Below are 12,669 nucleotides of genomic sequence, written 5' to 3'. Positions count from 1 at the left end.
ACGATTCTGCCCATCCATTAGTCCAGAGCCTTGCTTGCAACCTAACCCCCGAAATAAAGATGCACATTGTATGTTGATTAGGGTTACGAGCACTACTGTGTCGCCGGCTTGGGTTTGTAATACTCAGTGCAAACGGGGTCGGGGGAAATGTGCGAAAGCACTTGGCGGCAGAGGTACGAGCGCGGAAACACTTCGGGCAGAACGCTCTCGAGCTCGTCCGACCTCGGGTTTGTGACGTCCACGTCGCTCGCCTGAATCGTCAAACATGCTTCGAGCTCGCCTACGGTCTTTGAGAGCAGCTTTTATCTTGCTGCCTTTACCCGAGGAAGCGCGGAAGATCATTAGCGCCGTCTGCAGCCACGACGGCACTGCAGCACCAACGCTACCATAAAGTGAGTGAGCTGCTCGCTCCAAGGCCGCAAGACCGCCGGCCCGTTCGACGGCAAGAGCTTTGCCGCACGACAGACGCTTGTGCTTGAACTCGGGTGTCGGTACCAACGCTGCGATTGCCATTGCACTCGCCTCTAGAAGCGCCGGCATCGACGCTCGCAGACACAGCGGCACGAGCACCGAGGGGCCGTCGACGTCATCAAACGTCCTCGCGTTGGCGTCGGTAAGCACTAGCGTCGCTACCGCCAAGCACGTCGCGGTCAGGACAGCGTCATCAGCGCCAAACCGCCGTGGCTCGCCGAGCACATAAACACACACGTGCAGTCCGTTCTGGGCCGCGAGCCGCACCTTATTGACCTTGCACTGGTAACACAAGGCAGCAACGACGAGCGCTACCGAGCAGTTCATCATGTCGAATGCACAGTCCAAAGGCAGACAAAATACCACACGCTTCAAGGACGGGCGGGTGCTTGGCATCGACAAGCAGCTGCAAACAGGACGTGCTCACGTCGCAGTAGCCAAGCGCGATCTGCGCCGACGACGTAGACGCCAGGTTTGCGACACCCAAGGCTGCACTACGCTGAAGCTGTCGGACAAGGTCGGTGCTGTTGTCGAGGTTGGTGCTGTCGCGCAGCCGAGATACGAGCTCGGCGTCGCCTTGCGCCATTAGCACGGTCGTTTGGTTCGAGACACCCGAGAAGCTGACTTTGCACAGTACATTGGCTGCTTCGACCTGGACGGCGAGGTCCGCAGATTCTCCGAGGAGGCGAGACACTATGGGCACGACATTGGCGTTCACGACCTGAGTCCGCAGCACGTCCGCGCCTACGCGACACACGTAGACCGTGGAGCCATGCCAAACTCAGAGGCGCACTGTGGGTGAGGTTGACAAGCGCTGCGAGGGAGGCCACGAGCACGGACGACGACGCCTCGTGCACAAGGAGAAGGCGTCCGAGCGCTTTGACGGCCGGCTTGGTTGCCAGTGGGGTCTTGTTCGGAGCTGCCGAAGCCAACGCCGCGAGGAGTCGCGCGGCTTCAGTTAGCACTGCGGGATTGGAGCTCGTTTCGAGAAGATGCACGAGCGGTGAAAGAGCGTTAGCGAGCACGATCGCATGGCGCAGCTCGTCGTGAGCGATGGCAATATGCGTGAGGGCGACGAGTACAGGGCCGACGACCATATCGCTCTCGGTTTCCCGAAGGATGTTGGCGAGGAACGCGAGGGACCCGGCGCGGACGACGTTGTGCGCTTCAAACGCTGGGAGCAATGCGATCGTTTGTCCAAAGCGGCTAAAGACGACGTCGGCGCCAGACGCGGTTGCCCGCGACGCGAGCATGTGCTCGCCAAATCTACGACAACATTGAAGATCAACCCAGTGGCAACTTCCGATCACCGGTGGTGCCACGCGTCCTCGGCGCGCTGGGCGATCTTGTGCTTTTGGACTTCTGCTTGCATGGCCTCGAGCCGATCTTTCCACGCATCGCGCTCGGCCAAGACGGCGACATGCTCGTGCTCGACATGGTCGAGGTGCGTCGCTTGCAGTCGCTGAAGTAGCTCGCCTTCACGAAGGTCTGCTCTAAAGGATCGCATCATCGGCGAAAGTTGCTATGAAGGCACGAGGTACTCGTGGAGGCGTGTCTCGAGCTGGACAATCTCCTTTCGGCAGCGCGCTTCGATGACGTCGCGGTCAGCTTGTAGCGCAAGAAGCTCCTTGGAGAGCGCAACCTCTTGGGGCGTCGGGACGTCCGAGTACGCCTGCGAACATGAGACGATGCGTGAAATGATTGGATCGACGTACGACACGGTGGACGTCGACGACGACGATCGGCGGCGTCCGCGCCTCGATGCTCGGCCTCGCGATGCTCATTGTGCACTGTCGAAGCAACGCTCAGTGGGAACCGCAAAAACGTTTCGGTACATTATGCGACAAGGCTAGATCGTGAAGTCGTCCGACGCCGTTGGCGCCGCAGGAGGCGAGAACGACGCCCAGTTGGCCGCGGTTGTCGCCGAAGTGAAGTCGGCAAAGTCAGCAAAGATGTCGTCTGACGGGTGCGCTGGAAGACTCGAAAACGCCGTGTCCGGTACCGTTGTTTCCGAATGGGCTGGCACTGTCGCAAAAGCAGCAAACGACGGAGCGGGTGCAAACTGGAAGTCACCAAAAATGTCGTCGGTCGTTGACACCGGTGCCGTTGTCGTCCCCGACACGGCCGACGGCGCTGCGATTGGCGGAGCAAAGTCGGCAAACCCACTGTCGGGCACACAAAAGCAGCCGCAGTCGTCGTCAGCCACGACCATCGGCTCCGACTGCATTGGGGCGCTGGGTGACGCGACGAATACAAACGATCCGTCTCGGTCCGAGACGGCTTCTGGAGCCTGCACAGCATCCGTGATGTTCGTCTCCGTGGCTGTGTTGGCGGCCACTAGCGGACGTTCAAAGTCAACATCAAACGACGACGTCGACAGCGCCGGTGCTGCCACCGATGGTGCATCTTGGGCGTTGGCCAACTTCTCAAACTCGAAGGAGGTCGTCGAAGCATCACTTGGATCGATGACAGGTGCCGATTCCGTTGCTGGCGGCGTCGCAGGAGCGTCATCAACTGGGCTCATGGCGAACGCATCTTCACTCGAATTTGTGACGGGGCTCGAAAACGCATCAAAACCAAATGAGGCAGAACGCTCAGTAGGTTGTCCAGCAGTCGCTTCGGTTGCATGAATGGAGTTGTCATCGCTGGCAACGACCGGAACGGGTGCACTTGAAGTTGTGCGGTCGCTACCGGCACAGGCATCCGACGGCGACTCGGCAAGGCTGGCTGAAGACGAAGAATGAGCCGCTGAAGCTGGCTGCTCCGTCAGCGCTGTGGGCGTTGCGAAGTCCTTTGCCGTGGGGTTTGCGTCGGTCACCATAATGGATTCGGCGACTGTCGTCGGGATAGCACCGAGCTCGTTGTGCGCAGGCACGGACGCACCGACCGTCGCTGGCGATGTGTTTTCATCTGTTGTCGTCGAAGCGACAGCTGCGATTGACTCGACGATCGGCGTGGTTCCAAAACCAAGGTTGATAGACGGGCTCGGTAGCGGATCGGTTGCAGGTTCGATGGAGTTCGTGCTGACGCTTGCTTCCGAAAGATGGACAGGCATCGAACCGTCTTCCGTCGCAGCCGGCGCCTGCGAGTCATCCTGAACGTTCGCATTGTTGGGCGAGGTGCTCGACGGGAACGCTGCGCTCGTGCCGCTATCGCCGACGCTGACCGGCTCATCGGGTGTCGGAAACGTGTCGTCGACCAATTCTGCTACGGCGTCCGACGAAGCACTGGGCTCCGCGGGAAAGGCGCCAAAGTCATCGGTTGCCGAAGTTGCGGTTGGCGCAAACGTCCCGAACGCATCGTCTGCTGGCGGCGGTGAAGCTTCCGGGGTCGGGGCGGGGGACGCGTCAAAAACCACGGACGACTCATTGAAAGCACCGAAGCCATCGTTTGGTGCTGTTGAAAGCACCGAAGCCATCGTTTGGTGCAGTCTCACTCGACGAAAATGCAAAAGACGTCGACAAAGATGCGTCACCAGCGGATACAGCCCCAAGACTCGAGCCGCCAAACGCAGCAGGTATCTCCAGCTGGTTGGTAAATGCCTCAAAGCTGTCATCATCGACAGGCGGTGCAGCGTCAAACGCCCCGAAGCCGCAGGACGCAAAGTCACCGAAGCCGTCCGTTGCTGGTGTAAACGCGCCAAAGTCACTCGTCACCGGCGCTTCTGATGGTGCATCAAACGCACCGAAGCTTGGGCTAGCAGTCTCGGTGGCTTCGAAGGCGCCGAATCCATCGGCTCCCGTGGACGAGAACGCACCAAAGTTGCCACCCGATGGGGTGTCAATAGCAGCGAATGTACCAACACCCGAGGATGCAACAAAGCCGTCGCCAGCCAAAGTCTCGCCACCAAAGTCTTGAAAGCCATCGGTCGTGGGGGCGTCAACCGCCGTGAAGGCTGCAAAACCGCCAGCGTCCGCCGTCGCAGCAAACGACCCAAACGCTGGCACGTCCGTGGGAGGAAACGCACCGAAATCTTCGAGGCCCGGAGCGGGGACGCCCCCAAACGCACTCTCTGCCGTCGCTTCTGGAGTAGCTGTTGTCGCGCCAAACGACGGGCTATCGAAGCCGAGCATGTTCGTCGCTGGAGCCTTTGGTGTCCGGATAAACTCGTTCTTGTCAATCATCTTTGGCGCCGCCTTCGTGACCTCTGACGCCTCGTCCAACTCGGGCACGGGCTCGTACTGATTGTCCGCAAAGCCCCAGTCCAAGTCGTTCATCGCATCAAACGCGCTGAACGACGACGACGACGCGGACGCAAACGCATCGAGCACGGGCTTCTCGGTGACGGGCGTCGACGCAACGATCGGTGCAGTGAAACTGCCACCAGTGCCGCCCATGAGGTCAAACCCGAACGGATCCCCTGCGCCGGTTGGCGAGAAAAGCGAGGGCTCAGGTACGGTCTGCGTCGGCATGATCGGCGCTGGAGCGGCTTCGAACGCGTCCCAGCCTGCTGTCGGCGCTAAATAGACGCGAATACATGATGAGAACGATCGATCGACATATGCATTAGCCAAAGTTACCTGGAAACGACGGCGGCGCGTCAACGAAACTACTGCTGGATTGCGTGTCGACGTGGAGGTCTGGATGACGGCTACCCTGACGGGACAGTGCCGCCTCTTTTTGCTCCAAGAGACGCGCTGACTGCGTCTTCAAATTGGAGAGCGTCTGCACCAGCGTTGCGAGCGGCACTCCATCCGACGACGATGATTGCAGGTCTTTCTGGACCTCTTGCACGTACGTCAACAAGACGCCTTCGAGCTCACGAAGTGACGACTCGTTGAGCATCATGGCCGTGTCGGGTAAGTGGTACCCCAGCGCTTGCAGTGGTGCCACAATGGACGACACTGACGGCAGCACTACTGCTGGGAGGCTCATGACCGTCTTCTGAAGGGCGGCCTGAATGGAGGCCTGCGACATAAACATTTCGGTATGCGGTGGTGGGGCCAAAAGACGTTCGTACCTGCGCGCTAAGCATGTCGTCGGCGGATGTGCACTGCGCAAGCGAAGATGAGAAAAGCGTCGGAAACCACTCGCGGGGTACGGACGCGGGCAAATGCGTGAGACCACGGCGTGTCTTGCACACAATGACGTGCATTGCGATCGTAAACGCCTGCAGCGGAAGCGGTGTCGAGAGTGTTGGATCCACGAGCTTGTAGATCGCATGGACGTCCTAATAGTGGGCGCTGCATGAGCACATCCATGAGCGAGAGCATGGCGACCGAACCGCAAGGGCGAGACCGGATTTTTGAAAGAGCTCGATCGCGTCCGTCGGTGCGATGGTCCCACTGGGCGCCGACGCACGAAAGATGCTCGCGTACTTCTCTTCATCGCTCGGCGTCATGACAAATATGTCGGCGAGGTGGAACACGGGCAGTGGTAAGTGCCGGGCGCGACCCGCCGCAACGAGGGCGGCGAGGTCCAATGTCTCGCCCTTCTGCGCCAGCGCGATGAGGCCCAAGGCTACGTTAAACTCGTCTCGATCCAGGTACGGTTGCATCTTGGAGCTCGCGAGGCTCCAGACCTATGGTGCATGAAGCGTCGTCGTCGCGTTGCGAGGCGTACCTGCTTGAGCACGCTGGGCGCAAGACCGCTCGTCGTGAAGAAGTCGACCGCTTTCTTCCCTTGCACCTTGCCGTTCTTGTCGACGTCCGCAAGCGCGAACATGCGCCCGTAGAACGCGTCCTCCTCGGGGCTCCTGACCCACATGCTGCTTGTCCGTTTCTACCAAGTCGGCTTGCGGCCCCCGTGCGACGCCAGATATCCGGATACGCAATTTTCCGCCAATCGGTGTGCACCACGACACAGTGTCGAGATCTTCCGACTTCTCCTGCTGAGGTCCACGCTGAGGACACCTCTTGGCTCCGAGTGTCAACGTATGGACCTGCATTTGATGGTTACGACTAAACTTGCCACCGGTACGGACACTTGCAGCAGATGACGACGATGCAGACTCGGTCAGCCATGGCTTTACGCCGGCCCTGGCTGTGCTGCGTCTCGTTGCTACCACAGGACGGACAGTTGAACAAGTCCGTCGAGTACATGAAGCCAGAGAGATCGCGCATATTCCGCGTGACCTCGCGCGTCCGCTTCTTGATCCACTCCTTGCGCTGCTGAACCAAGAGCGGGTTGGCCATGTCACTGGACCGCATACGGACAAGCGTGTCGACTCCGGGATCGCCCTGGAAGAGGCGCGTGCGAAGCAGTGCGTTCTTCGGGTCCCGAAGGTTGAATTTGAGCATGCGGGCTTTCTCCTTGTACGCCTTGGGAACAAAGCAGCCGCTACAAGCACCATAAGAGCTCTGAGAGGGAAATCTTGAGCACGCACTGGTCAAGGCCGTAGAGCGCGTGCAACGCATCCTCTACCGTTCGGGCGAGTGCGATCGCGCCAGACGCGTCATCGGCGAGAAGGTCGAGAAAGAGACCTTCGAAAATAGAGCGGTACTTGCTGCGCGTAACTAGGAAAGAGTAAAGCCAACAAGTGAGCTTGTAAAGCAGAGACTACCTTCGGCGGCGGCGAAACTCCAAGAGCGGCACACGCGTCCCACGGACACCATACTCATGAGAACCATGAGGACTTCGTGTGGCAGGTGGAACGGTATCGTGCCACGCTTCTTTACGTGCACTAATGCTGGCATGAGCGAGAGTATGGGTGGGACATGGCGCTGCTCACCGTCAAGGGCGAGTTCCTTCTCGAGTTCCTCAGCCCACACGTCGTCGTCGTCGTTGTCACTTCCTTCGACTGCACTCTTGACCTCCTTCCCAACAGCTGTCTGCACTTCATCTTGCTTGTCTTCGGCGAGCAGGCGGTTGTCAGCGCCGTCCATTCTCGTCTCCATGGAGCTAACGCAGAACAGCTATTGAGCGTCGCGCCGCTTCGCCTTCGTCAGCATCAGCTGGATTCTGTGGGGCAAAGTGAGAATTTTAATATTGACCAATGACCGCGCCGGAGGCCGACGATTGGGCCTCTTTATCACGAATCAACATGAGCTCCGGCATCATTTTTGGCCAATGAGACGTCAAATTCAAATTCACTGTTGCTTTTGTCACAAGCATGCTCAGCCGCGCTGTGGCAACGCTGGTCCGACGCCACCCGCAGCTCGTCCAGCCGCAGAGGTCGCTCACACACGTCACTTCAGCTGCGACTGGCCTCGTACCCAAGAACCAGATCAAGCCGCAGCGCAAGGCGTGGGGCACAACGGTGCTTGCACTCGAGCGCTACAAAGAGCTCCATGGCCACCTGCAAGTGCCCCAGTCCTTCAAGGTCGAGCCATCAATCCGCGCTGCGTGGCCTGAAGAGACATGGGATATTGCGCTCGGTCGCGTTGTCAACAACCTACGTACGCAGTGGAGGCGCAACGTGCTCTCGTCGACTCAAAAGCACGACCTCGAGCGTCTCGCGTTCCCGTTCACGGGACGCACGATTATTGCGTGGTCAACCAAGCTCCTTGCGCTCAAGACATTTTGCGCACTCGAAGGCCACGTGAACGTCCCGATTGCGTTCATTGTGCCCAGCGACGACGTCTGGCCACCGGTCTTGCACGGCATGAAGCTCGGAAAGGTTGTCAACGCGATCCGAAACCAGGTCGAGTCGCTACCAGCGCATGAGAAAAGCCAACTTGACGCACTGGGTTTCGTTTGGTCGTCTTGGGAGCGATCGTGGGACGCGAAACTCCTCGCTCTCGAGACATACCACCGCCGATTTAACGACTTGCACGTCCCGCGCGACTTTGTCGTGCCAAAAGACGACGCGTCGTGGCCCAAGGAGACGTGGGGTATCAAACTCGGGCTCGCCGTCAACAATATCCGCGGCCGCCCCGAGCGCCTCACCCTCGGTCAGCTCGACGCTCTCTCGTCGCTCGGTTTCCGTGGGATGCCACCGAGATCTCGTTCGCAGTCCGCGTGCGCGGCTGGAAGATTTACGAAAGCCTATACGACACCAACGTCGTGCCCGATGATTTTGTTGTACCTCCAAATGATCCTGCATGGCCCGTGAGCCTCCATGGCGTCGCCCTCGGCAAGCTCATTCAAGCCATGCGGCACAAGCCTGAGAGGCTCACCGTCGACGAGCTCCTCGAGCTGCATGAGCTTGGCTACTTGACGAAGACATAGCGCTAATGGAAATGAAGCGTACTGTATGACTGATATGTACGTGTGCTGCACAAGTATTTGGCCCCAAATCAAGGCTGCAAAACAAGTCGTATGGAAACCGTTGTTTCGTACTTGTCTGAGAAGTGGCAAACGATGCACTATGCTTACTGGCTCTTGATGATGTTGTTGAGCACTTCGTAGTTGTACTTGACGTCCTTGGAGCCAGCCCAGACCATCATACCGCCATAATTGGTGGCCCACTTGGTCCACTGCGAAACCACCGCCGCGCTTGCGCATGGCCCGTAGGCATCACCGTCGCGGCTGCACGTGCCGATCATGACCTTTGGTGCCGTGACGAGCGTCACCCAGCGCGAGAAGATGTCGCCGGGCTTTGTTGCCGCCATGTACATGCCGTTGGCGCTTGCGGGGTTGTCATTGATGTTGTACGCCATGACGTTGACCCAGTCGAGGTACCTTTCGAGGCCGACGGGCCAACAACGAATATATGTCGCGCTCTTGCACGTGTCGAGGTTGCCCTCGTACATGAACGCGTCGTACGTGAGCAGGTAGCTGTTGCCGTTGGCCTTCATTGCCACGTAGAGAGCCTTCATGTACGCCAAGACGCGCATGCCGTCAAACTCGGGGCCGACGCTCTCGTCGTCCATGTCGATGCCGTCAAACTTGTACTTTTGGATAAGCGCCATCGCCGAGTCGGCAAACGCCTGCGGATCCTTGACGGTCTTCATGTATTTGCTAGCGTTGGCGCCACCAATGCTACCGAGGACCAGAATACAGCGCCTGCAAAGCTCGTCAGCGCACGAGAGGCGATCGTTCAAACACGCACTTGCGCAACGCCGAGACACACGCCGTCATGTTGGCCTCGCTCGTCTGGAACGACTGGTTGACGAGGCCCGCTTGGATTTCAGCAAACGCGAAATATACGTGCGTGACGCCATCGGGGATCTACACGCTCAAGAGCTGACTGAAGGGATCAACTGCGTAGTGACGTACGGTCTCGCAGCCGCCAATTTCTGTCATCCAAAAAGCGGCGACACGCTTACCTGGAGGCACAATCTTGCAGCTTGCGGGGCGGTCTAGATGACCCTCACGGACAGACGAGTTGACAACAACGTCGGGCAGTGAGCCAGGCGCTGCGGTGCCCGTCGCAGGCGTTAGCGAAGTGGACGAGCCGTTCGATTTGGTTTGGTGGTCAGGGGTCGCCTTGTCAGAAACGGACGTGGACGACGAGAAGACACCGACGCCACCGAGGATGCTGAAGACGGCGCCAAGAAGCAATATCACTATTGCAAGGGAGTTGTCGCTTTTGATGCGGTTGCACGAGGCGCTGTACCCGCGATGGCGATCTTCGTCCCTTTGTTCATGCTTGTTGGAGGCCAGTTCCGAAATGACAGCGACCATGTGAGAGCTCCACAGTACAGTAGTCATCTGCCCGGGTGAATGAGCGCTCAGCATTACTAGCACTTTGAAACGCACGTTGGATTGGCCGAAAAGATCAGGTTTTACATACCATGCACCAATTACACTCATTCACATGGAAAAAATGCATTTGATTGGCTGAAATGCGAGACAGGTGTGTGCCGGTATGTCGACCAGCCATATCTTTCTTGTTTATGGATTCTCCCATGCAACAAACTGTCGGGCAAAGTGGGGCAAAGGAGGGTGGAATGCCATATATAAGATTTGTATGGAGCCATATGGCAATATCCAGCGCACAAGAAAAGTTGGCGCGATCCGTGCAGGCCGCACGCCAACTGTACAGTACGGTACCGGTAGCAAGCTTGTGGTGGACACCACGAGCACCACGAGCTTGGAAACATTCAGCCACGACACCGGTACTTAATATGCTCTCACGACATGTACATCGGTGGGCTAACCCTACAAATGTACTGTAAGTGAAGCAATGTTGTGTGAAAGAATCGATGACGATACCATGCCGCAAGCGACGTCTGGCAACTGATCCTTTGCTGACACATCGAGGAAACAACTCTTTGCTTTAGACCGCTCTAGAGTACAATCGCAAACAGGAAGTCGGCGATAAGATTGTCGCCTGCAGTGCCCGCAGTATACGATTGTGGCAGCCAAGTAGAACGCAATGACACGAGCGCTGGCACGTTTACAGATTCGACGCTTCCGTGTGGGGCTGAACAAGACTGCAGGTACTTGACTGTAGTTCTACACAATGCCTCGTGTAGTTGCCATGGCGGTTTCGTACTTTAGTGCGAGGATCAAGACGGTGACGGCTTAGGACTTGACAGCGAGCGACAACCTGGTGAGGTTGCCGGTCGCTTGAGTCCACGCGACAAAGGACGTAGTAGTGACGACGAAGATTCTCGTCCTACCTCATATACATAAACACAAGCGGTCGAGATACCTTCGTAAGTGCAGATTTGATATGTTGGGTAAATGGTGTAAGAGTACAAGTACCTTTGTAGCAGCGATGGACTCAGCAATGGCTTGCATCGCGGCGGCTGTAGGCTTGACCATGACCTTGGCCACAGACGAGGCCGAGGACTCCGACAATGAGCATGAGATGCACCAAAAGCTCGCAAGAAGGCCGCACCAGGGGTGTACAAGTACATGAACGAGCGGCAGAAACGAAGCGCCGCGAAACTCGACGACATGGAGCACGAGGAGCTCTCTGCCAAACTCTCGGCCCAGAGCTTCCGCAAGGTGGTGCCAGACACCTAAACGGTATAAGTGGTGCTCCTGTGCAGTAGATTGCGGGGCACGTCGCATGGTAGATGGACGCGTTCAACCGTGTCTTTCTTTACATTGCGGCAAGCACCGAGGACGACGTCAAGGTAGCGTTCTCTATATGCTGCCTTATACTTAGTATGTGTATTGTGAAAGAAAAATAGGGGAAGGGGTGGCGCGCGTCCGAGCCCCTGTCTCGTTCGGCCAAGAGGTACCAGTACTTCTTGGCCGGCTGGAAAAGATCCGATTCGAAGAATAAAGCGCAACTTCGAAAATGGCCAGCGCGGTCCACGACGCTGCGATCGAGCTGCAAGCGGTGCTTCTATCTTCAAGACGCCTTCGACAAACAGCGCTCCCGAGTCGACAGCGCTTCGACACGACGAAGCTTGCCCCAGTCTCGTCTGCCCCCGACTTTCTCGAGCTAAGCAGCGACGAAGAGTCCGACGCCGATGACAACAACACGAGCACTTCCCGATACGACGATGAAGATTATGGTGCTATCTCCGATTGCTCTACGCTGAGCGACTATGACGAGCCAGAGCCAAGCAAAAAGGAGACGCCTACTGTGGAGCAGCTCACTGTGGTTGCCGACGAGACAGACCTTGCGGCGAAGCTCTATGCGCGTATGGTCGAGCTCGACGCTTTAAAAACCGACATGCTGCAAGCGGTAGCGTCAGCGGTTCAGCGCCTCGACGCCTTTATCGCAATCACCACAGAGGGTCCCACGACGTTTAGCAATTCCTGGGACGGAGCATTGCCGTTGGGCACGGCGCTGGACCGGCAGCTCGGCGTGTGGGCTCTGGCACTTCACGAGTGGGCTGCTCTACAACGGCGACCTCTAGCACAGATGAGTACCTCCGTGGCTGTGCAGGGTACGGACGCGAAATCTAAACGGGTGCGGTGCCTCACGTGACTCTCAATCTAGCTGATGTCAGCTCTGATAACACGCCAAGGGCGCAAAATGGATGCGTGCAGTGCTCCGTGCAACCTCTGTACGACCAAGCACCTGCGCACAGCACTAGCGAATGGAACGAGCGCCTCACGATGGCCAAAGAAGAATGTTCAAGTCTGCGCGTACGGTGTGCTGCTCTTTCCAAGGTATAACGTCAAAAGCTCGGTTCCATCTCCTCACAGTTCCTTGCAGCAAGAACGAATCGATGCTGAGCACGAGAAGGCGCTCCTCGCGCTTCAAGTAGCGTCGATGGAGCGTCGTTTGGATGAAGCCCTGCGGCAAGTCGCGCTCAACCTCGAGCTCGCGGCGGAGCAAAAGCGCACGTACGAGCTTGAAGCCACCGAAGTTGACCGCCTCAAATCTATGAACATCCGCGTACTGGAGGCGCTCATCGAAGAAGATGGACGACTTCAGGCGCGAGAAGCAGCCTTTCTTGCGGAAGA

At 57.9% G+C, this 12,669-nt stretch overlaps 6 protein-coding genes across 6 annotated transcripts; 2 read left to right on the top strand and 4 right to left on the bottom strand.

Moving 5' to 3' along the window:
- Positions 1-92: 92 nt before the first annotated feature.
- SPRG_20789 (hypothetical protein) lies at positions 93-2,255 on the bottom strand (the record flags this gene model as incomplete). The annotated part of the gene is made up of 8 exons (XM_012348726.1): positions 93-280; positions 321-368; positions 426-782; positions 835-1,215; positions 1,265-1,737; positions 1,782-1,964; positions 2,013-2,143; positions 2,187-2,255. 8 exons carry the CDS (start codon positions 2,253-2,255, stop codon positions 93-95), a joined length of 1,830 nt encoding a protein of 609 aa, XP_012204116.1.
- Positions 2,256-2,320: 65 nt separating this feature from the next.
- On the bottom strand, positions 2,321-6,135 carry SPRG_20788 (hypothetical protein; the record flags this gene model as incomplete). Its single annotated transcript, XM_012348725.1, has 7 exons — positions 2,321-2,808; positions 3,532-3,835; positions 3,957-4,930; positions 4,992-5,379; positions 5,432-5,641; positions 5,696-5,992; positions 6,034-6,135. The coding sequence occupies 7 exons, from the start codon at positions 6,133-6,135 to the stop codon at positions 2,321-2,323; spliced, it is 2,763 nt and encodes a 920-aa protein (XP_012204115.1).
- Positions 6,136-6,371: 236 nt separating this feature from the next.
- Positions 6,372-6,710, bottom strand: SPRG_20787 (hypothetical protein; the record flags this gene model as incomplete). The annotated part of the gene is made up of 2 exons (XM_012348724.1): positions 6,372-6,395; positions 6,423-6,710. 2 exons carry the CDS (start codon positions 6,708-6,710, stop codon positions 6,372-6,374), a joined length of 312 nt encoding a protein of 103 aa, XP_012204114.1.
- An 812-nt stretch (positions 6,711-7,522) lies between these two features.
- Positions 7,523-8,580, top strand: SPRG_20786 (hypothetical protein; the record flags this gene model as incomplete). The annotated part of the gene is made up of 2 exons (XM_012348723.1): positions 7,523-8,330; positions 8,366-8,580. 2 exons carry the CDS (start codon positions 7,523-7,525, stop codon positions 8,578-8,580), a joined length of 1,023 nt encoding a protein of 340 aa, XP_012204113.1.
- A 143-nt stretch (positions 8,581-8,723) lies between these two features.
- On the bottom strand, positions 8,724-9,941 carry SPRG_20785 (hypothetical protein; the record flags this gene model as incomplete). The annotated part of the gene is made up of 4 exons (XM_012348722.1): positions 8,724-9,357; positions 9,404-9,522; positions 9,571-9,860; positions 9,911-9,941. The coding sequence occupies 4 exons, from the start codon at positions 9,939-9,941 to the stop codon at positions 8,724-8,726; spliced, it is 1,074 nt and encodes a 357-aa protein (XP_012204112.1).
- A 1,607-nt stretch (positions 9,942-11,548) lies between these two features.
- Positions 11,549-12,466, top strand: SPRG_20784 (hypothetical protein; the record flags this gene model as incomplete). Its single annotated transcript, XM_012348721.1, has 3 exons — positions 11,549-12,146; positions 12,200-12,372; positions 12,419-12,466. Coding segments are annotated over 3 exons (819 nt in total), but the record flags the coding sequence as incomplete, so codon positions are not given.
- Positions 12,467-12,669: the final 203 nt, after the last annotated feature.

This window comes from Saprolegnia parasitica (genome assembly GCF_000151545.1).
Source record: "Saprolegnia parasitica CBS 223.65 unplaced genomic scaffold supercont2.46, whole genome shotgun sequence".
NCBI lineage: Eukaryota > Oomycota > Saprolegniomycetes > Saprolegniales > Saprolegniaceae > Saprolegnia > Saprolegnia parasitica.
This window is presented reverse-complemented; position numbering and strand designations above follow the sequence as displayed.